The sequence below is a fragment of the Cryptomeria japonica genome, chromosome 6, assembly GCF_030272615.1.
Source record: "Cryptomeria japonica chromosome 6, Sugi_1.0, whole genome shotgun sequence".
In the NCBI taxonomy this organism is placed as follows: Eukaryota; Viridiplantae; Streptophyta; class Pinopsida; order Cupressales; family Cupressaceae; genus Cryptomeria; species Cryptomeria japonica.
In genome coordinates, this window is record NC_081410.1 from 423,818,621 (window position 1) to 423,842,954 (window position 24,334).

The 24,334-nt window shown below is 33.9% G+C and overlaps 1 protein-coding gene across 1 annotated transcript; it reads right to left on the reverse strand.

Moving 5' to 3' along the window:
- Nucleotides 1-5,582: 5,582 nt before the first annotated feature.
- Nucleotides 5,583-6,375, reverse strand: LOC131056569 (2S albumin-like cysteine protease inhibitor). The gene is made up of 2 exons (XM_057990878.2): nt 5,885-6,375; nt 5,583-5,773 (listed from the first exon to the last, which is right to left on the reverse strand). Exons 1-2 carry the CDS (start codon nt 6,294-6,296, stop codon nt 5,745-5,747), a joined length of 441 nt encoding a protein of 146 aa, XP_057846861.2. The 5' UTR covers nt 6,297-6,375; the 3' UTR covers nt 5,583-5,744.
- Between the last annotated feature and the right edge of the window lie 17,959 nt (nt 6,376-24,334).

The window sequence follows — 24,334 nt, forward strand, 5'->3', positions numbered from 1 at the left end:
TTAAAATACAAGAACCGCAAAGCAAGTGTACATTTCATAGCCCATTAAAATAATCACATGGTAAACTTTATAGAATGGCCTAATAATAAATCCTAAACCTTCACATGATTTTTATGCGCACCTACTTATTATTGTGTTGTGTCAAATAATTCATGTTCAAAATTTGGTGGTTAAATTTTCTAAGATATTGTGTGTGCATTGATTGTAGGTGAACACTCTTTTAAAGCATTTTGTCGAACAACTCAAACAAATATTGATGTTGCATGTCCTTGGCTTGGAATTCAATGGTCACCCCTAGACAACTTGGTTATTTAGTTATCCTTCAATAGATGTTCAAAGAAATATATAAATTGAAAAAATGTTATTCAATCTATTGTTTGGGCATCTTATATCAAGTGGACTACCACAAAGATACAGGTTGCCATAGAAGTAGGTCACACTAAATGTGGAGAATTGACCTTCTGTTGGAATTTTTCCACAAAGCCTATTATTAGACACGATGAAAATAGCTAAGAAGTGAAGAACTTGCATCTCTACTGGAATCTTGCCTTGCAGCTTATTATAAGAAAAGTCCATTGATTCTATTTGCTTTAGCATTCTAAATGTGCGGGGAATTTCTCTACTAAGGTTGTTCTTGGAGATATTGAGGATGTGCAAAGATTTAAATGAATCAATTGTTGAAGGAATGATGTCTGACAGTTGATTACCATCCAGGTCAATGCATGTTACAAGTAACAAAATAGAATTCTCATATACCAACTTCATTTCTTTTTTGGTGACTAAGATCTCTTCTTTGTAATAGTTGGGCATGCCATTTGTAGATTGTATTGTTGAGCTTCTGACTTGAACCATTCCTGTTGCTAATTTCTCTAGCTCTTATGGGATGGACCTTGTCAAACTGTTTTGTGACAAATCTAAAACATGAAGATAAATAAGATTGCCAATTGAGGTGGAATACAACATGTAAATTTGTTTTTCCTCAATTATACAAGTATCATCAACTAGGAGAGTTTTGATATCCAACTTGGTATCTCTCTAGACAAAAAATTGTTTCACCAAGGATTTCAAAAATATTATGCAGTTAATGTGTGGGAAAGAGAAGTAGCGGAACTTTACTAGAGCAACATCAATGTTGTGATCCCTACAAATCCTTCTTCAAATGATTACTTGCCTTGTCAACACTTCTACATGATGCCAATAGAACCATTATTCAATTCATCATAATTTGACCTGAAATAACAAATATTGGATTTTATTGTTTTGGCTATTATTCTCACCTAGTCGCCAATGAAATCCATAGAAGATCAAAAAAATTGCAAAATAAATTTATACCTTCCACTGCATCGTAAATCCCTCTGCCTTACTGAGTTGCCAATAGAAAATTTGCAAATCACAAAATCAACATACTAACAAAAAAGAGGAGGAATTGACCATGAATTTTTTTTCTTGAGACACTAACATTTCCTATGGAAATTCTCACCTTTAATAGCCTATTGACTAACAAGGAAAACCCATAAAAAAAAAAAAAGAAAAAAAGAAAAAAGGGTAGGTAGAGACAAAAGAAAATTCATCAAAATAGGAAAAAACAAGAAAAGGGTAGCTAGGGACAAAATAAAATTAATCAAAATAGAGAGAAAAATAGTAAAAGAAAGAGAAAAATAGAAAAAATATGAGGGAAGACAAAAATCAGAGAAGAGAAAAATAGAGTACAAACAAGAAAAATTCATCAAAATAGAAAGTAAAAATAAAAAAAAGTTAGGTAGAGACAAAAGAAAATTCATCAAAATAGGAAAAAGAATGGCGGAAGAGAAAAATAGAGAAAAATAGAGAAAAATTTGAGGGAAAATAAAAAATAGAGAGAAAAATAGAGATAAAAGAATGTGGGAAGAGAAAAAGAGAGATAAAAGAATGTGGGAGAGAAAAATGAGGAAAGAGAAAAATAAAGAGAAAAAATGAGGGAAGAGAAAAATAGAAAACAAAAAGGAAAGAGATTTTTTTTGAAAGATAATGAAAGAGAAGAAATAAATGTGAAAAAGAAAAGATAAAAAAAAAATAGAGGCAAATAGTCAAGATAAGGATAGGAATTCAACATATCATGCAAGTAGTTTGAGGCATTTGAGTAATACATTGATCCCTCTACTTAAACAACATCAAATACAACGGGATATGTATAAATTATTAAACCCTTCCAATGCTACCTTTATCAATTTTCAATGCTATTGTTATCAACTTTTAATGCAAATTGTATGGGGTGATCAAGTACTCCATCGACCCCTCTACTTGAAAAATAATTAGCAGCTAGTTTAGATCAATCAAAGCTACATAAGAGTGTATTTTTGTCCTTTTTTGTATCTTATCTTCTAAAATTGTAGCATTCATATGCATTGAAACACATTAGAAATTCATATTTTTAATTTTAACATTACATAATGAAGTATATAAAAATATAGATCTATACACATATATCATTGTATAATATAATTTGGTACATATTTTTTTTGTTGAATTTCCTTATTGTTTTGAGACAATTAGATTCCTTTGAACAATAAGTGCCTTGTTTAGATCAATTAAAGTTACATAAGATTGTCTTCTTGTCTTTTTTGTAGCTCCTCTTCTAAAATCTTGTCATTCAAATTCATTGAAACATATTAGAAATCAATAATTTGTAACTATATTACTAGATATGTAAATTTAAAGGAAAAAAAACTATATTTTTTAGAAAGAATATAAAAAAAAATTAATTTTTTTCTCCTTTTTGATCATCAAGTGTCTACCTATATAAGGTAAAGTGTAGTAATTGAGTAGTTGTAGAATTTTTTCTATATTGAAGAAGGGAATAATTTAAAGTGTATAACTTTATGAGAGTGTATAAGTAATTGTGCATACCCAAACATGTTATTGTGAGAGGATTATATAGGCGATCTTATTCTTTTTTTTTTTTAAATAATGTTGTATGAATTCTTTTTCATTTTGCAATAGCCATCAAAAGAGAACATATCCTCTATGCAAAGGCCTCTTATGGATTTGACTTTAGAGAATATTGTAAATGTGGGGCTACTGATATTAGTTGTGGTGTGATAGCCCATGCCATGGATAGTGGTATTTGTGTATGATTGCCTTGGGATATAGGTTTTATTGATATAGTTTAAATGGGTTTGTTTCATTCCATGGTAGACCATTATAGTTATCAAATGCAATTATAACATATGTTGGCAATTATTTTGGTTAAGATTTAAAGCGATATACAATATTTTTTACCTCTCCAGTAGATCCATTTACAAGACCAACTTGGATCCATAGGTTTGTTTTGGATTAACGCAAAAACAAGTTGTGAAGGGGGCCTGAAACCCTTTACAAAACGATTCTAAGAGGTATAGAATCAGAAATAAACATCCAAAACAAAACAGGCTGCAAGGATAAACATAAGAAACAACAGCTAAAGAGATAACAAAAGCCCAGCCGGGCACAAAAAGACAGCAAAAAGACCAAACCCAGACACAGACAAAACTAGCAACAAAAAACTACCCAATTACATAAGGCTTCTGAGGGTCTTAGCGACCTCAGGCTCTAGGGCATTCATGGTATCAACAACAGCCTTCATAGCTTTATGTTCCAAATTTTGAATAGCCGCCTTTTTCTTAATGTTCCCTCGGGTCCTTTTGCAGGGTCCTTCACCACTTTGAGCTGCCTCAACATCATCACCAATAATAACAATAACCTTATCCGGTTGTTCCAGACTATTCACCATGGTATTCATAACCATTGCAGACTGTTTGACAATTCTGTGACTGCTAACCATAATAGTCTTGAGGGTGTCCTAGATCTTGTTGTAGCCTTCCTTGACGCAGGTGATGCGTTCCTTCAGCCTTTACTTCAGTTGATCAACCCCTTCCCCCGTTTTCTTGATACAGTCCATGACCGATTTCTTCTCAACCTCAGTCCAATTCCCTTCATTATTCGGATTACCATGAGTAGAACCAGTAGGGAGACCATCCATTTTGCTTCCCAAGGCTCTTTGGTTAATCCTAATCTCTTTATGTTCATGAAACAACCACTTGAACAAGCTGAAAGTATCAATAACATGTTCACGAGCCATACCCAACACATTTTCATAATCCTCCCTCTTATTGTTAAGCTCATCACTTTTGTCTGAAAGTATCTATGATGATGAGATATTGTCTTCAAATTTAATATTAAGTTTAGAATATAAAAGATGTCAAAGAATATAAGGAATATAACAAGCCTCCTTAGATCGCAACACTTATTAGATTGCATTTCACTATTCTGTCAATTTTAAAAGCCGATTATTCCAAGTATAATGATGAGCTAGCCATTGTACTTCCTCCTATCTAGTATTCAAGGTATTCTGCCTCCTATCTAGTATTCAAGGTCTTCTCCTATTTTGAATGTTTCCTCTTTCTCGTAGATGCACCCATTATTTATTTTTTGAGTTAAATTCTCAATGGGACATATATGGAATAGGAGATTGCACATTTGATAATATTTACTTTCCGAGATATTGAGGAGTGTTTCTTCCAGTTTTATTAAAAATAATGAACTTTAATTTGTTTCTTTGCAATGTTATTAAAAGTAATTAAAAGTAATAAACTTGCTAATTTGTTTCTTTGCAATGTTAAAAAAATGTTTGACGAAGTGCCAAATGTTGATAACCATCACAAAATTGTCTATTCACTTATTTCCATCGAAACAATAATTACAACATACTCTAATTTAATTTGAAAAAAATAAATTCAACAATGCTGGTATAGCTATAATTTAATTTCAAATAAATAAATTCAACAATGCTGGCATAGCTATAGTAAGTCCAAGTTAAGTAACACATATTCTGATGAATTTTCTTTAAACAACAATGTTGGCATAGCTATAGTAAGTCCAAGTTAAGTAACACATATTCTGATGAATTTTCTTTAAACATTTTCTTAAGTCCAAGTTAAGTAACACATATTCTGATGAATTTTCTTTAAACATTTTCTTGTTTATAATATGAATTTTCTTTAAACATTTTCTTGTTTATAATATGATGATGATTTTTCCTTGTATCTGATGATTTTTCCTTCTTTTTAGTTCTTCTGATGATTTTTCCTTCTTTTTAGTTCTTCATGTTCTTCATGTTTTGAAGAAGTAAGTAAGATTGTAAGATCATATAATCATCTAAAAGATTGCATGCCTATCTTAAGTGCATTATCATATATCATTTGAGGGAGTAGGTATTTTTCAAATCATATAATCATGAAGAAGTAAGTAAGATTGTAAGATCATATAATCATCTAAAAGATTGCATGCCTATCTTAAGTGCATTATCATTTATCATTTGAGGGAGTAGGTATTTTTCAAAAGATTGCATGCCTATCTTAAGTGCATTATCATTTGAGGGAGTAGGTATTTTTCATGATAATTTGAGGGAGTAGGTATTTTTCAAAAGATTGCATGCCTATCTTAAAGATTGCATGCCTATCTTAAGTGCATTATCATTTGAGGGAGGTGGTATTTTTCAAACCCTTTCAAATTTATAACATTTTAAAAAACTCTTCATGAATGTTGAGTAGATGAAGAAGCATATCTTTAAGAATAAACAAAAACCACTTCGCCTTCAGCTCTACTTTTGAAATTCCACACGATGATGTGCCAACAATTTCTCAACAACAAAACACTAAAGACTTAGCAGAGGCGACACAACTTTTATTTAAGTCTGTACATACATACTAATAACCATACATACTCTTCTACCAAATATTTCCTCGCATGAAAATGCCTGCCAAAACAAACAACAACAACAAGCCCAAATGTCAATTTACACAGTTAAAATAAACCAAACTATGAAAATGGGGGAAAAGCTCAGAAAAGAACAAGTAAAGATCTTTACCACGTCGTTGAATGTTGCAGCGGCGTGGTGAAGTGTTGCAGCGAGAAGGGAGTTCTCTGGCTCTCTCCAATATTTCTTGTTGGCGTTCTCGCCCTTGCCCACCTCCCTGTTGGTCGAAGTATTCTCCCTCTCCCTCTCCCTGCTCTTGGTCGAACACTCGCTGAATGGCGTCGCAACGGCACTGCTGAGGCATCTGCCGCAGCTCTTCGCAGCACCTGCGTGGGGGCTGCCCCTGCTGCCCCTGCCCATAATCAGACTGCCCTCTCATGAAATTTCTGCAGTCAGACAGCCGCTGCGGGTCACACTGTTGCTGCCTCCCCTGGTTCTTCTCCTCGCACTCTGCCACTGCCATTGTGAAGGAGATGAGGACTAACACGCCCATCGCCACCCATTTCGTCGATTGCTGCTTCATTTTGGGGAAAATTCAAATTGTGTTGGAAATATGCTCAAATGGGGTAGTGGAAGATCTGTCCGTGGAGAAACAGGGGAGGAGGAGAACGGTATAAGTAGGGAAGGGAGAGGAGGACGTAGCTTTGTTTGCATGGAAGACATACAGGTGGGCGTGGAACACGTAAGTGAATCTTGCATGGTGGCAACTGGCGGCTGGAATGGTGGGCAGCTAAGCAGCATGCGGCGTCCAGACAGCGCAGGTAAATGCCAAAAGCAGAGCTTTTACCAGTTTTTTACAAAAATATGGAAGAACAACATCAGGTACTACAATTTGATCATTCGTGTTTACCTTTTCTTTCGTCAGTAGTATAGGTTGTTGTCAGTTCACCATTGGCTGGGTGGAGAAATCTTCAAGCTGGACAATCTGGCAAATAGGACAGCCATAGTAAATTGTCATGGATCAATATGAGTAAAATTGTATAGGTAGAACTCCACAGCTATATTTAAGACGACCATTATATTGGTGGCATATATAGATTAAATTACCTGAGTAAGATTACAAAGATTACAGAAGCATGCTTCCTCTTTCACAAAGCAACTCGTTGCAGGCGAGCTTCTTCCTTTTTCCTTATGATTGTATGCTTTGTTATGCATTTTTGCGTACCTTTCGTAAGAGAATGACGGATCTATGTGGAGATCGTCCAGGGATTTCACTCTAGATATTTCAGTATAGTTCTTCTCAAACTCAGATTAAGAAACCAAAATATAAAGTAATCAAATTCCAAATATAAAACAAATCAAATATTGTTGGGACTAATAAAGAACCCTTAAAGAGACCCTAGAAACAACAGTTTGCAATAGTTCTACCATGAGGAATAGTCCAATGGGCTTACTTTAGTAATGGTGTAGAGCGATTATCATAATAATGATCTAGGTTTGAGAAAGCAATCTCCCAATGTTAATGTGCACGCCATAAGGCAAGCCATATCACAGAGGCTAGACACAAGTCCTAGGAAAATTTTAGAGAATGAACACCTCATTCATGCTATCAATATTCATTTGGAGGAAGAGAAACCCCTTAGAATGTAGCATCTAAGGCAAATTTCAGCAGAATGGAAACCCTCAGACATTGCATCTAACCAAAAGGTGCACAATAAGTCTAGAGAATATTAAAAAATGAATTGAATAGAAATCACATTCTCAGTACATATTCAAATAAGTAACTTTACTCACTTTTCAATGTCTTGCCACTTGCCTTGGCAAAGGCAGGTGGTCTTCCATTGATGAAATCCACTTGCCTTGGCAAAGGTAGTTTGTCTTTTTCCTGATTTCCATGGTTGACCTCATTTTCCTTGGTTTTTTTATTTAAGATTTCAATGTACTCATATTCAAGCTAGCAACAATCTACCCAAGATTAAAAAAAGTAGGATTAAACTGCTGGCAAAATGGTCAGTGCTCCCCTTGGGATTCATGACAAGGGACTAACCACCTTATGTGCGATCCATATCTCTACAATTTGTATCACACGTTGACAAATCGATCTTTTGACGCAATGACAAACTAGGCCAACAAATGGTATCAGATTCTAGTTCCTCTGAGGAAGCTTAACCGCTTGAGGAAGATCTGGGAGATTGATTCTATGAATTCTGATTTTCAGAGACAACTTAATGTGGCACTTGAGGATCTTGATGCAACTAGAAATGAGATCTGTACCTTGAAGAAGAACCTGAATGTTGTTGATGAATTCCTTAGTGAGCTGAAGGATCAAACAAGTATCTGCAGAGAAAAGAGGAAGGAATTAATAGACAAGTTGAAGGAGAAAGAATATTAGATCATGGAATACCAGGACAAAGCTGATGAGGCTGACAAGCTTGAGAGAGAGAATGTTGCTTTGAAGAATGAGATGCAATCCATTGTGATGAGACTGACTAAGAAAATTGAGGACCGAATGAAGAATGAAGGGAATCCAGTACAATCACTGAAGGAAAGAGCTGATGAGTGCTTCAAGCTTACCTATGAGAATGATCAGCTAAAGCTTGAGTTGACACAATCAAGGAATAATGATCAAGAACTTGAAAGATAGATTGCTATCTTGAGGGATGAACTTGCTACTACCAATGAATACAAAGACAAATTCAAAGCTAGTTCAGCAAGGCTTGGTAACATGCTAGAAAGTCAGAGACATGGAAAAGACATGCGAGGTCTAGGATTTGAGAAAGGTGAATCCTCCGGATCTGGACAAGGCAATGCAAAACCTAATCAGAAGAAGAGCAAGAATCCTCCAGTAAGATAACCTAATTCTCATAAAGTCAATGGTAGATGTTTTACTTGCAATAAATTTGGTCATATGGCTAGTCAGTGCAGAAGTAGGATGAATAATGGAGTAAACAACATGAACAATGTTCCTACCTTTACCGATCAGTGTTTTATATGCAATAATTTTGGACACAAGTCAAATGGTATCAGAGTGTTGGGTCACGGGTTTGAATCCCCTAGGGTAACTCTGAGGGGGAGATTGTTGGCAAAATGATCAGCGCTCCCCTCGGGATTCGTGACAAGGGACTAATTGCCTCCCATGTGATCCATATCTCTACAGTTTGTATCAGACGTTGACAGATCAGTCTTTTGATGCAACGACAAACTGGGCCAACATAAACAATACTGAAGAGACAAGAAGCATCTCAACAAAGCAAGATTTCTTTGCAATCACTTAAGCATATAAATATTTGCATTACTATTAAATAATTTAATTTAATTTTGAATAATGTTATACAAATAATATTCAACTATTCAAACATGATTGTTCAACTCTCCATACATTCTACCAGATAAATTGAATTTGTGGATTTAATTTTATTAAAACAAACTAGCATAAAGGCAACATATCAAGAAACCCTATTGCAGTAGATAGGGTTAAGTGTAGATTGAAAGCATAAAATATTATTAATTATAGGAAGAACACAAAGAAATAATACACAAACACAACAAGTTACATGGTTCACCAATAATTAGTTACATTGCACAAAAAAGTAGGCACATGTTTCTTTATTATCCACATAACTATTACACATAACTTCAAACAGTTAACTTCTTATTATTCATAAATATCCACTAAATAGTTAACTTAGTTTTCTCTAGCAGAAAACCACAAACTTCTCCCTAACATCCAGCACTAAAATGTCAAATATTATTCATAAAGCTCATAGAAAACTCAAAATAGTTAAACCAGTTCTCCAATTCATTTTCAATTTGGTTGATGTAATCGAATTTCTTGTCAATGTTATACGAAGGAAATGCCTTTATGCATCGATGAAAAAAAACAGCTTAATTTACAAGCACCGAGTTTCCAAATCTCTAAAAACAGATGCATTTTAAGCAAACTCAACAAATTTATTTGAATTTTGAACCAAATCGTTATCTACTACAGTTTTGCATTAGTAAATTAAATAAATTGACATGATAAATCTTACATTGCAGTTTACCTATAAATTGAGGCATAATCAATATTCTCTAGCAACTGCATATTCCGAGCCCATCACACCTCAATACCCAATAATCATATATCCCTTTTTGTTCATAAAATATCTCTAGAATATGATGGTTTTTGAATAAGAGAGACAACTAGAGTATCATAAGTTTTGTTAAAAAGCAACCAGAACATGTATTTAACAAATAATCTATAGTTAAAAAGGTGCAAATAGCTCTAGCTCCAAAGGAACAAGTGTTTACATTAAATTTGATAATTTGATGATAACTTTTGGTTTTGGGCAGTAGGTCTTCCTCCTGGAATCTTGCACCTAAACTCATTAAACATTTTTCTGATTTGCTTTTATTGAGCATTTCCACCTCTACCATAAAAATTGAATAAATAGGCCAGTGATCAGAGAAATTTGATTCTTCACAGGCATAAGAGAGTTGCCTTAAGCCTTTACCATACCAAAGTATATGATCACACCTACAAAAACAAACAATCATTAAGCTCATAAGTAAATATAAATTGAATGTTTAAATCCTATATTGAAATAGTAAAATATCTTAGCAATTAACTTATTTTCATGTTTGTAGTCCATCCAAACTAAAAGATGATAATCGACCAAGAAAACAAGGTTGGCATGTTGATGTGGAAGCAATCCTTTATGTTTGAGAACTTGTCGGGCCTCTAAATTCAACCTTCGCTACCTGTAGATCCCCTTTCAGTGCAAATAAATATTCTCTAAGTAAATAGTTAGATGTCATTCTACAAGTCATAAAGCATTTAAAGGCTTGCACTGCGACTTAGGGGTCAATTGTGATCTTTGTTATAAGATTTCACATAAACATGCATATAATAATACCATCTCCAATTCTGTAATTGATGTAACCATCCTCTTTATGGTTGGGTCCCCCACTCTTCCACCGGTTTCCTATTTTCTAATTGTGTTGAATATTGGTTTGTAATAACTTGTTATGGCAATTGTTGGTCTTTTTCGGGGGGCTTTTCCATTCATTGCTACTCAGCCTGTGGGTTTCATTAGGAATTTTGTTGGTTTGGTGTTGTTTTTCTTTTCAGAGTGTGACAAGTGATCTAGGAATTTTAGAAGGTCAAAGGTATTAGAGTTGGTGATTGATTTGAGTGTTGTTTTCTTTCAACGATTCTGAGGTGTGCTATATTGTTCATTCAGTGTTGTATCTGTTTTTTTATCATAAATAAAGGAAATAATGGATTATCCTTTGCTTGGTGGAACCTGAACATGTTTTCTTCCACATTTAATTTATGCATCTTGTCTTCTTGTTGTTTATAGTCTTGAGTATGATTGCAAGAATAGATTGTTTTGTTGGAGTTGATATGTGTGGTAGAGTATATGTTTTCTTGAGGCTAACTTGAAGGAGCATATGCTTATGTTCATATGTTTTGGTATCAAAGCACTCTGTGATGGCTTGGAGAGAAAAAGAAAATTCTACACAATCCAAGAAGTGAGTTGAAGGTATGCTTTGAAACCAAAAGTGCAAATGACTTAAAGAGTGTAGTACAACAAAGAATTGTTGAGAATGAAGTGCAACTACAATGAGATGCACCCAGCGAGCCTAAAATCCACCTCAAGAGATAGATGTTGATTTGAAGTAAACTTTGGAAGAACTTGCTAGTAATTCTCATTGGATGGAGAGGGCTAGTGAACTATGGGAGTGTGAGAAATATAAGAGAAAATACTTCAAGAATGTCATCAAGAGTTTGGTCAAAGGAGGCAACCTAACTCAATCTGAGAGCAGTTTTGCAAAGCAAGATTGGAACAACGATAAAGTTCTAGGTATGTGGGTGGTATTAGCAACAATTATATCATCAGCTCCATGCCAAAAACTTCACCTAGCTTTGCCTGCCAAACCAGATGGTGGGATTCGACACCAGACTTGTGACCTTGGAAGTGCATGCATTGAAATTTTTTGTGGTGACCCAGAGTATGCCAAGAAATCCCAACTAAATACTTTGAAGATGAGACTATTGGAAGGCCTGAACCCCTCATACTGGTGGCAATGAAGTTCAATATGAAGTTTACCAAATTCGATTCTTCTAATCCATGAGGTTCAAAAAAAAAATCAAGGGGGGGAGGATGTAGTAACCACCCTCTTTATGGTAGGGCCTCCCACTCTTCTGCTAGTTTCCTATCTTTAAATTGTGTTAAATTTTGGTTTGTAATTATTTGTCGTGGTAGCTATTGTGGTGTTAGTATCGAACCAGTCTTTGGGTTTCAGTAGGATTTTTGTTGGTTTGGTGTAGTTTTCCTTTTTAGGATTTGATAAGTGATCTAGGAATAATACAAGGTAAGAGGTATTCGAGCTGGTGATGAATCTGAGTCGTGATATTGTTTTCATTCAGTGTTTCTGAGGCTTTTTATATTGTAGGTTTAGTTTTGTATTTGGTCTTGATCATGGCTAAAGGAAATGGTGCCATATTTTTTTGTTCTTGTATCAAATCAGAGATAGAAATAAGTCCCCTAAATTTCTCATTCACACACACTATCAAAACCGAATCCAAATCCCACAACAGTTTCCATGAAACCAAAAAATAGAAGATCTAGTTGAAACCCTAGAACAGTAACAAGAATTTTAATAAAGTGAAACCCATCAAACTTTGGAGCGAACTTATCTTATTTACATGGTATGAAATGCAATTCCTCACATGGGTGTCTCTACAAATTGTCCATTTTCCCCTACAACATAGATCTAACATAAATTCATCTACCCACAAAACTAATTTTAAAACCATGTAGAATTGATTGTTAAAAAGACCTCTATGAAAAACTCAAAGCTGCAAACTCACCCTTGTCGAAGACAAAGCGCTGATCTGAATGATAAGTGTTTAGGCTGGAAAATCCAAGGCAGTACTATACAGAGTATTAGATGTGCCATGTTGAATGATATGCAGGGCATGTGTTCACTGCTAGTGAGGTACGCGGGGAGCCACAACCATTTCCTGCACAGCACCAACAACTGCCATAACACTTCAGAAAACATAGATATGATGGAGAAATATTTTTTAAATGCCATCGCGAGTTATTTTTTTCCAGCATCATCGAGTCTCCCTGTCGACAGCGTGAGACAATTTCTCGGTGGTGGGTTAACCCCACCAAGAGATTTCCTATCGGCAAATTAGCAAATATATGAATATATATATATATATATATATATATATATATATATATATATATATATATATATATATATATAAAATTATTTCTTCTACTCTATGTTGCAGCGTTGTGTATGTGTTAAGTAGACATTCCAATTGCTCGAATATGCTTCCCTTCCCAATGATTCTGATATCTGCATTTATAATTTACTAAAATTTAACTTTGATTAAATAAAAATAAAAATATATTGGTTCTTAGTCTTGCTTCAGTTCTCCCAACACTATCAACAACAATACAAAGTAGTCACACCTCCTTCCTGCTCCAACATAATAAAAAAATCAAAACTTAAGCACCCCTTTAGTTGGATTGTTCGTGTACAAGCATGGTCATTTAAATATTAACCCTATTTGAAGTTTAATATTAAATAACCGTAAACCCTAACTGAATCTTAACACCAACAATAGCTTGTGATTATTGAACCTTTACTCCAATTAAGCTCGAATTCTAAACATAAGTGAATACTAACCATTTATAACTTGTGTAGACGTATAAATCCGACCACCTTCCTAAATAAATATTTAATATTTATTTTAACCATATCCCCTTATAAATTAAATTCTATTTAATTGATTTCTTCGCATTCATCTATTTGATTAAATAATTTACTCAATTTATTTAATTAAATTCTAATTAAAATAAATCACTTTATTTAATTAAAACCCCTTTCTCCCTTTTTAATTAAATTTATATTGAATTAAATTGATCCTTGCAAATAAACTAATCTAATTTATTTATAAAATCCCCCCACTTGTATTTATGCAAGTTGCATCTATTTTGGTTGAAATAAAGTAATTTTATTTTAATTAAAATCATTTTCCCCTATCCACTTGTATTTTCCTATATCTCTCACTTGCCTCCTAAACCCCGTCTAGATTCTTCTAATCACTTCCAATTCAACCTAATTCATCTTCTAATTATTGTCACATTCCTAAGTAAAAGGAAGTCACTTCTCAAAGCCTCCAAAGTCTTCAATAACCATTAAAGGCTTTGTGTCTTCAAATGGTTAACCTCTAAAGTCTTCCAAACCATTAAAGGCTCTTACATAACCATTTATGTTTAGCTCACCTTTGACCTTTGGTTAGAGACTTTCCTCTTACTTTTAACCATCATTTTGACTCAAGGGTCTCATCAAACACTTATAGCTTTGACCATAGTTATCTATTTAACCCTTGCACAAGAGTTTACCCCTTGGATAAAAGCTTTATCCATTGGATAACCCTAACCTAACCTTAACCCTTACCTCGTAAGGTAACCTTCATGTCTTCTCAGACATTTAATGCCTCTTGCATCTCCTCTCAAGCAACCTCTTGTTGACAATTGTCACCATTTCATTGGTGAGAATTGTAAACATGGATTGATTAACTTTCAATGCTGGCCCTTGTTAAGATTATTCGAATCTTAACCATCCATTGCCCTATTTTCCCTATAAATAGAGCTCTCATTCCTCATTATCCATATATCCAAGTTTTTATGCATCTAAATTATAGCCTAATTTACTAAGCATTTAGCCCCTCTTTGTTAAAACATCATTATAGCATTTAGAAGCATTTTCCATATCATAGGATATTCATGCCAAGCTAGTATATCATGTTAGGATAATTTCTTAATCTTTTATCATATCACTATCTTCATCTTAACTTAATCATCATAGTTTTAAAACATCATATAGATCTTAAAATGCATTCATGCACGTAGATTACAATATCACTCATTCTTGGAGTTGTCATTCCTAAGTCATTTGCTCAATAATCTAAGAGCAAAACATTGGCTTTAGGGATCATGTGAGATAGAGAACAATGGAACACCCCTTGGGAAGTTAAACTAGCTCAATTAGTTTATATACTTGCACTGAGTCTCATTGGTATGTGGGTCTTTTGATCTCGATTTATTCGTTTTGATCACCACATTTTCCCGTGTACAACTTGCAATTTAATTTTAATTAAAAAAAATACATATGTTAAACACCCTAACTCTATTTGAAGTGTCAATCTAGTTAAACCCAATCCCTAACCTCAATAACAAGACAAAGTTTATAAATTTAATATGAAATTTTATCTTCATTGATTGGTAGTATTAAATAAAAATTTAAAAATATCATAACTAATATTAGAAAAATACAAATATAATTGAGGCTCTATTATTTAAAAAATCAAATTAAATTAAAAATAAGAATTATATTTTTGAACTCATGCCCACCAGATTTGTCTCACGTTTGGATTCTTCTCACACCGAAATTTGTTTACCCTAATATGTATTTCAATAACTATTTAATGTGTTGCAAAATACTATTCTTGTTTTTTATTGAGTCAGGAAAATTCTTATTATATGACAATTTGTGTTGAATTATACTAGAGATCCCAGTTAGCACAACCAGCAACTAGCGTAAGCCAAGATAGGTCATCAACCTCATGGGGAGTTCATTGGGAGGTATATATAAACAATGGGTAGTTGTTGTAGAGATGGAGAAGAGGTCGAGGTGATCTTTCTTATCCATGGGCTGAATGACGGAGGTTATTGGGCTTAAGCTTCCACTAATTACATACATTTTGTAGTTAGTGTAGTTATTAGTTAGTGTAATTATTATCTAAAAATATTTTTACTAAATATTAATTATGAAGAATTTATTATTCCTAAATTTATTTTTAAAACTTAAAATTGAAAAACTTTGTAATTTATCCTTATTCTTTGTAATTAAATTTTTCATTATTAATAATTATTATCTAAAAATGTTTTTATTAAATATAAATTAGAAATAAAAATAAATAAATTTTTAATAATGACCCATTATGAATAATTTATTGGTAATAAATTTATTTATAAAACTTTAAATTGAAAAACATTTTAATTGTTTTTTAGCAATATTAATTTTTGAAACTTAAAATTTAAGAAACAAATAAAAAAATTATTTTTAAATATTATTTAACTATTAGGAAAAACTAAATAGGTAAAAAAAAGGACATGCATTTTTGTAGAACATAATGAAAGTTCTTATTAACATTTTAAGTGAAAGATACTTTATAAAGCCTTTTAAAAATTTAAAACTCTCGTTGTAAAACATAATGAAAGTTTTTATTCATTTGCCTTTACCCGTTTAACGTTTCTGTTGTCATTCACGTCCACAAGACTTTTTCCGTTTCGGTTTTGTATGTCTTTATGTTAAACGGGAAAGTTAAGGTGGTCCACGGTTTTCATGGCTGCAAAAAAATTGATATGCTTTTGTATATCGTTAAAATTGAAGACGCGATCATAAAATACCGGCCAACCAAAAAAAACCCGGCGTGAGACAACTTTTCGATGGTGGGGTACCCCAACAGGTGAGAGCCTATCGACTAACTAGTTTAACATTTACATAGCGCACTTTGGTAATGGGTAGGTAGAATCCTTGTTTCATTCGGTCTTGCTTTCAAGGATTCATTGTTCATGGATTTGTGGAAGGATTATCTTCCTAGTTTACAAATCATTATTGTCTAGTAGGCATAATGTTTGTGGAAGGACACCATTTAGGATGAGAGAGATAACCTAGATGCAAGGTTGGACTAGTGGGAGGCTCAAAGGGTGATCTTGACACCTTTAAACAATATCATTACTATGTATTTGACTTAGGAGTTGGATGAAACATAGGCCACTACATGGGTCATTTAGAAAGAGGTGGCCAACATACATGATGAGATTGAATGACCATGGGGTGTAGTTTCATATGATTTCTTGATCTAAGTCTCAATCAAAGACACATATGATGTTCTTCTCCTATTATTTATTGATATATCTATAATAATGCAATCCCTGAGCATCTAAGATTTTCCAAACCATGGGAACTTGCAATTAAATAATTTTGATTTTCTTCCATACTTCATATGTAGTTTCAAGACCATGAACATCTACATATTCAGCGTCAGACGGTGAACTAATAATAGCTTCTAATGCCTGGTGATTTTCTTGTTGTTCTTTCTTGTAATCATTAGTTAGGGGTCCAGTAGGTGTAGTATACTTATGTTCTATATGATCCCAATACTGACTACCAAGACTCTTAATGTAAATCTTCATTCTGTCACTCCATATTCGATAGTTATCTTTGTTAAAATTTGGACCTTCTTTCTTCATCATGATCTACAAGATCTTTTTCTCAAGCTGTTAGGCTTTTAGATTAAGAGGACCTAGATAGCTCTGATACCAATTGATGGTATGATGAAAGAATAAGTATCCGGTAGAATACTGAGAGAGGGGGGGGGTGAATCAGTATATTGAAAAAGTGATACAAAGTTCCCAAGCTCAAACTTAGTCAAACAAAGTAAACATATCTCAGTCAAGATCAATATTCTTAGGAGTACTTGACATTAACCGGTTTAACTGTTATGACAACTTTTAACAATAAACACCTTCAATCTTGTAAACATCAACAATGCTTAATCTTAACATGCCTTATCAGAAGTTAACCAAATCAACAAATAAGATCACAACCACAAAAGCATTCACCACTTGACACAAATGTTTATACGTGGAAAACCCAAATAGGTAAAAACCACGATGAGATGGGACTCACAAGGATAGCTATCTGAACTCTTTTGAAGTTTGCCCTATTAGGAGCCAAAGCTTATTAGAGCTTTACAATAAATCATGTTAAGAACTAATTCCAATTAGGAATCACCCGGTTAAGGGATTAACAAATATGCCTTGTTAGAAGCACAATACCCTGTTATGAGTAACCTCGTTGGAGGGTTTAAGAATCCAAGCTAACAGACCACCTTGTTAGAGGATTTAATGAGTAACCAAGCTTGTTAGAGCTTACTCAGTTAAGGGATTTTACTTCTGTTGTAATTGTTAGAAAACAACAGGTTTTCTTGATTTGTCTGAGTAGCACTACATTTGCTTGATCAGATCCTTTTAAGTTTCAATTTGCCTTCACTCAAAGTGCAGATCCATTCACTGGTTGGGCAACCACACACTCAACAGGTTTTCTACCAATCTTTCCAACAACCTTTACAAAAAACTTCATCGACCTTAAATACAAATCAATTAGGTCGGTAACACAACAAAAACCTAATTCTCATAATTGAGATTACAAACAAGTCGGTTCAATCTTGACCGTTAGAAATCATGACAATCTCTTCACATTCTTCAAGACAATTCCAACTGCTCCATGATCACCGCTCCATTGGAATTTGTAACTCATCACACGCTATGCATTAAATGCAATCCACTTTGCTCCTTCCCTAGACAATAAGAAAACACGCCAAATCAATTTGAATTTATCCTCATACAATGATCACACGTGTCTCCATCATTACTGCTCATCAGATAATAAACCAACAAACTTGATCGGTTAGGGTTTAACAGTTGATAGGGTTTACCGATTGCATTACATAGAAGGGTTTGACCCTTTACACTAGTTCACCGGTTCAACTCACAAACTTTACATACCGGTTACAATATCTTCTACAACTCTCTTCTTACTGGTTACTAGCCAATATCAAAAACAACAATATCAGCAATAACATGAATACCTTTTACCGGTTCAATTGACATCAATGACAACATATCATTAATGCAATCTCTATGCAAAATGCCAATAAACTGAAAATGCCAACAATTATTATAATATTTTTTTAACAATATATATGTGAAACCATTTAAAATACAATTTAAATGTTTAACATCCTCTTTGAACTTCACAAAATATTAAAATACAAGAACCACAAAGCAAGTGTACATTTCATAGCCCATTAAACTAATCATATGGTAAACTTTATAGAATGACCTAATAATAAATCATAAGCCTTCACATGATTTTTATGGGCACCTACTTATTATTGTATTGTGTCAAATAATTCATGTTCAAAATTTGGAGGTTAAATTTTCTAAGACATTGTGTGTGCATTGATTGTAGGTGAACACTCTTTTAAAGCATTTTGTCAAACAACTCAAATAAATATTGATGTTGCATGTCTTTGGCTTGGAATTCAATGGTCACCCCTAGACAACTTGGTTATTTAATTGTCCTTGAATGGATCTTCAAAGATATATATAAATTGGAAAAATGTTATTCAGTCTATTGTTTGGGCATCTTATATCAAGTGCAATACCACTAAGACACATGTTGTCATAGAAGTAGGCCACACTAAATGTGGAGAATTAACCTTCAGTTGGAATTTTTCCACAAAGCCTATTATTAGACATGATGAAAATAGCTAAGAAGTGAAGAACTTGCATCTCTACTGGAATCTTGCCTTGCAGCTTATTATAGGAAAGGTCCATTGATTCTATTTTCTCTAGCATTCCAAATGTGTGGGGAATTTCTCTGCTAAGGTTGTTCCTGGACATATTGAGGATATACAAAGATTTAAATGAACCACATGGTAAAGGAATGATGTCTGACAGTTGATTACCAGACAAGTCAATGCATGTTACAAGTAACAAAATAGAATTCTCATATACCAACTTGTTTCTTTGTTGGTGACTAAGATCTCTTCTTTGTAATAGTTGGGTGTGCCGTTTGTAGATTATATTGTTGAGCTTTTGACTTGAACAATTCTTGCTGCTAATTTCTCTAGCTCTAGTGGGATGGACCTTGTCAAACTGTTTTGTGACAAATCTAAAACATGAAGATAACTAAGATTTCTCAATTGAGGTGGAATACAACATCTAAATATGTTTTTCCTCAATACAAGTATCATCAACTTGGAGAGTTTTGATATTGAACTTGGTATCTCTCTAGACAAAAAAATTGTTTCACCAAGGATTTCAAAAATATTATGCAGTTAACATGTTGGAAAGAGAAGTAGCAGAACTTTACCAAAGCAACTTCAATGTTGTGATCCCTACAAATCCTTCTTCAAATGATTACTTGCCTTGTCAACACTTCTACATGATGCCAATAGCACCATTATTTAGTTCATCATAATTTGACCTGAAATAAGGAATATTGATTATTGTTTTGGCTATTATTCTCACCTAGTCTCTAATGAAATCCATGGAAGATCAAAAATTTTGCAAAAAAAATTATACCTTCTGTTGCATCGTAAATCCCTCTGCGTAACTGAGCTGCCAATAAAAAATTTGCAAATCACAAAACCGAAATAACAAATATTGGATTTTATTGTTTTGGCTATTATTCTCACCTAGTCGCCAATGAAATCCATAGAAGATCAAAAAAATTGCAAAATAAATTTATACCTTCCACTGCATCGTAAATCCCTCTGCCTTACTGAGTTGCCAATAGAAAATTTGCAAATCACAAAATCAACATACTAACAAAAAAGAGGAGGAATTGACCATGAATTTTTTTTTCTTGAGACACTAACATTTCCTATGGCAATTCCCACCTTTAATAGCCTATTGACTAACAAGGAAAACAAGAAAATATTAAAAAAACAAAAGAAAGAAACAAAAAAGGGTAGGTAGAGACAAAAGAAAACTCATCAAAATAGGGAGGAAAAAAAAAAAGGAAAAAAAAAAAACAGTAGGTAGGGACAAACTAAAATTCATTAAAATAGAGAGAAAAATAGAAAAAATATGAGGGAAGACAAAAATTAGAGAAGAGAAAAAAAGAGTAGAGACAAGAAAAATTCATCAAAATAGAAAAAAAAAAAAAGAGTTAGGTAGAGACAAAAGAAAATTCATGAAAAAAATTTATTTTTCAGAAAAATAGAGAGAAAAATTTGAGAGAAAATAAAAATAGAGAGAAGAATGTGGGAAGAGAAAAATAGAGATAAAAGTGTAGACACTTAAAAATAATTATTTTAATTATTTTTAATGCCTCACATAATTAATTAATTAATTATGTTAATTCAAATTCTCCTCAATATTAATTAAATATAATTAATATTGTCACTATAGCATGTGATTGATTTATTAAATCAATCCCTTTCTTTTTTCTTCTAAAAAATCAAATCCTCACAAATCTTCCTCTTAGCTAATTAATTTCAATTAATTAGTTAACCTACATGATTCCTACCAGTCATCTTCTTAATTCATCATTAACCTAATAAATTCTTCTAGAAACTCCCTAAACTCACTTAACATTATTCTTCTAATTTTTTATTCCCTCCACTCATTCTCTCTCCTAGTCTAATCATAATCCCACCTAACATTTCCTCCAATCCGCCTCCTAATGAATCATTAATGGCTAATCGTCATGATTAGCCACAAAGTCAACTCCTTGCTTTTAAATAATCTTTTCCTAGGTGAATGTAAGATTTTCGAAATCTCACATTCCTCCAGGTGTCCCCTCTTTCAAGGAATTTTTAATTCCTTTTTTATTCCTCCAATCCCCATAATATCCTTTTTGGGAGAATTTTTTAATTCCTCCAATGCATCTTGTGGAGTGTGGAGATACGAAATACCTTTAAGGCATATTTCTTGGTCTCCACACCCTCTCTTGGAGCTTGTGTGAGCTCACAAGTAAATCTTAGCCCTTCATCTCGAATCCATCCTAGCCATCCATTTTTCTCCCCTCTTCCTATAAATAAAAGGGCTACATCCCTTCATTTGAATATCTCGAAATCCTGTAAGCTTATGCTACCCTTTTGAGCCCAGGAAATCATCTTGGCAGCTTCATCATTTTCATCCTTATCATCCTCCTGAAATCCATTTCATGTTATGCACATCATTGGAGAGACATCCACATCCAGCAATCAAAGGAGCACATCAAGTGGAGCATTATCAAGGGGTGCCTTCACTTCATCAAGCTCAATCTGAAGGAGAAGGTAAAATAGCAAGGTAAAATGGTCTTGTCATGCTATTTTAGCATTTTGCAGGTTTATTTTGTTATGTTTTGATCATCTAACCTTCTGATCTGTTTTCCCCTCTTCATTTTGGCACGCCCGGTGGGACCCACGTCCTTAAGAACTAATGTTTTTTTTAAATTTTTTTGTGAGTTGTGAGACGCAGGTTCCAGAATAGCGAGACTGCAAAAAAAAAAATTATCTTTTTCACAGATTCCAGAATAGCATCTCTACATTTCTGTGCAACAACTCCTCCTTATTCTTTTACTTTTCTGTTTCTATTTATTTTCTATTTCTATTTTAGCACGACAGCTCTATTATCTGTTCTGTTTATTTATAATCTTTGTGAAAGTAGGAGAGTATGCTCTTGTCTATATAGACAATCAGAAATATGGACCTTTGACACTTTTCTATTCTGTTTAGTGTGATTGTATGCTCTGATCGCAAAAAAGTGTGAAAATAGGAGAGTATGCTCTTGTCTATCTAGACAATCAGAAATCCAGATTTTTGACACTTTTCTATCTGTTTAGTGCGACTGTCTGCTCTGTTAATATGTCTGAAATTTGTTAAGCGCTAACAGTAGTCTACATTTTCTTTTCATTTCGTGTTATCTGTTCTGTTTAATCATAATCTGTTTGACCACATGAAAGTGTAAAAGTAGGAGAGTATGCTCGTCTATCTAGACAATTAGAAATCCAGACCTTTGGCATTTTTTTTATTTTGTTTAAGTGAGGCTGTCTGCTCTATTAAATCTAGGGTTTCTGTTTGCTCTATTAAATCCAGGGTTTCTGTCTGCTCTGTTAAATCTAGGGTTTCTGTGTGCTCTGTTAAATCTAGGGTTTCTGTTTGCTCTGCTAAATCTAGGGTTCTAAAAAAATTTATGTTTTTTCGCCATATCTTCTTTAACTTGACTCCATTTTCCTCCAAACTTCACCAGATTCTCCGCATTGCCATTTTCCACATTTTCTTCCTTAGGGGCCTTATCCCAAAAATCCACTTTTTGAAGCCTACATCCCATATTTCTCTATTTTTAGGGCAACCATATCTTCTTCCCCTTTTATCCAATAACCTCCAAATTTTTCTCATATTATCCATCTCCAACTTTTGCTTCTTTGTCCCTCTTTGACAAATTTTCCCATTCCTTCATCTCTCCTCTAAAATCCCCATTTTTTGCTTGTTTGTCCCTCGGAAAGTGGCAAAAAACCTAGTCAAACCCCATTTACCCAACAAAGTTTCCTTCAAATCCACATTTGGCATTAGTAAAAAAGTTTTTATTTATGTTTTTCTACTTATTCCCAAAAAATCAAAAAAATTAATATTTTGTCATTTTGTTGTCTTTTGCAGGACGCTTGTTGAAGACTCCATTTTTCAAACTACTAATCAAATTGTTTTGCAGGATGCTTGTTGAAGACTCCATTTTTTTCAAAACTATTAATCAAGTTGTTTTGCAGGACACTTGTTGAAGACTCCATTTTTTAAAACTACTAATCAAGTTATTTTGCAAGTTGCCTAGCTGATTCAACCAAATCTTGTGCATTTATTTAAACTAGACACCTAGATATTAATTAAAATGGAATGAACCATTGTCTTATGTGTCTTTAAGAAAAGCATAAAGGTAGGAAAGTATGCTCTCGTCTTACTAGACGATCAGAAATCTAGAACCTCCAACCTTTTCTTGTTTGATTGTGTGTTTACCTCTAGCGGGCCTGCCCTCCCAACTTGCTCTTTGAGAAGGTAAGAGGGGAACGACCCAAGTGAGTACACCCGGACCTGGGGTTCCCAACTCACTATAATAAATAGGCCATTGACTACGAAAGGGTTAATGGTTGGGGCTATATGAGAGTTCACTCTCACATTGGGTGCTTAGTAGGATCCTAGAGATCTCAATCATGCTTGCGTGACTACTAAGTTCTTGGTGCTTCGTTGGGCTATAGGCTTCAATTGCGCTTGTGCAACTTCGAAGGGTAGCTCCTAACAGGAAGACTTACTAGACACCTTGTTCATAGTGGCCAAAAACCTTCTAGTCATTGGTGCAGGAGGTCGGACCTCCGAAGCCGCCCATATTTTTACGGCCCTTAGTAGAGACACATAGTTCGCCATGAGGAGTTTTCATGGGAATTGATAATTCGCTGCCCTGAGAAGTGAGTGTTGTGGAGGGGAGCCAGTGGGGTCAAGCATCTAAGTGTCTGCTCTAGGTAAGCGTAGCTGGGAAACCAATTGGGATCCAATAACTATTGTCCTTGCCAGCCTTAAGAATGTTGTATATGAGCATGAGTGTCTTTGAGATAATATGCATTTGATCATTGTGTTTTTTTTGTTTGATACATACTTGCCAAGAGAAGACTAAAAACACATCACTATCCCCAAACACTTTGCAAAAACACTTGTCAAGACACAAACAATTGTCCAAGTCATTACCCACACCAAGTCCAAAATTGCGTCAAAGCTCTATCCATCCCATATTTCATAAGCCTAAGAGAGAAGCTAAGAGTTCGTCCTCTCCATCAACATTCAAGTTTGTCCTTTGAAACACCAACTATCATCCAAATCAGGGTGGTCGTATCCTTTCATACAACTTGCCATTCAAATCGATCCTTCATGTTCATACCAAAGACAACCTAGTCATCAAGTTTCTTCTAAAACCATACCTCCTCCATCAATCATCCTCAAATTTT

Excerpts from the sequence above, each read along its gene's own strand:
- LOC131056569 (XM_057990878.2), bottom strand. The coding sequence starts at position 6,296 with ATGAAGCAGCAATCGACGAAATGGGTGGCGATGGGCGTGTTAGTCCTC. Across the intron at positions 5,774-5,884 it reads CTGCAACATTCAACGACGTG|GCATTTTCATGCGAGGAAAT; the intron begins GTAAAGATCTTT and ends TTGTTTTGGCAG.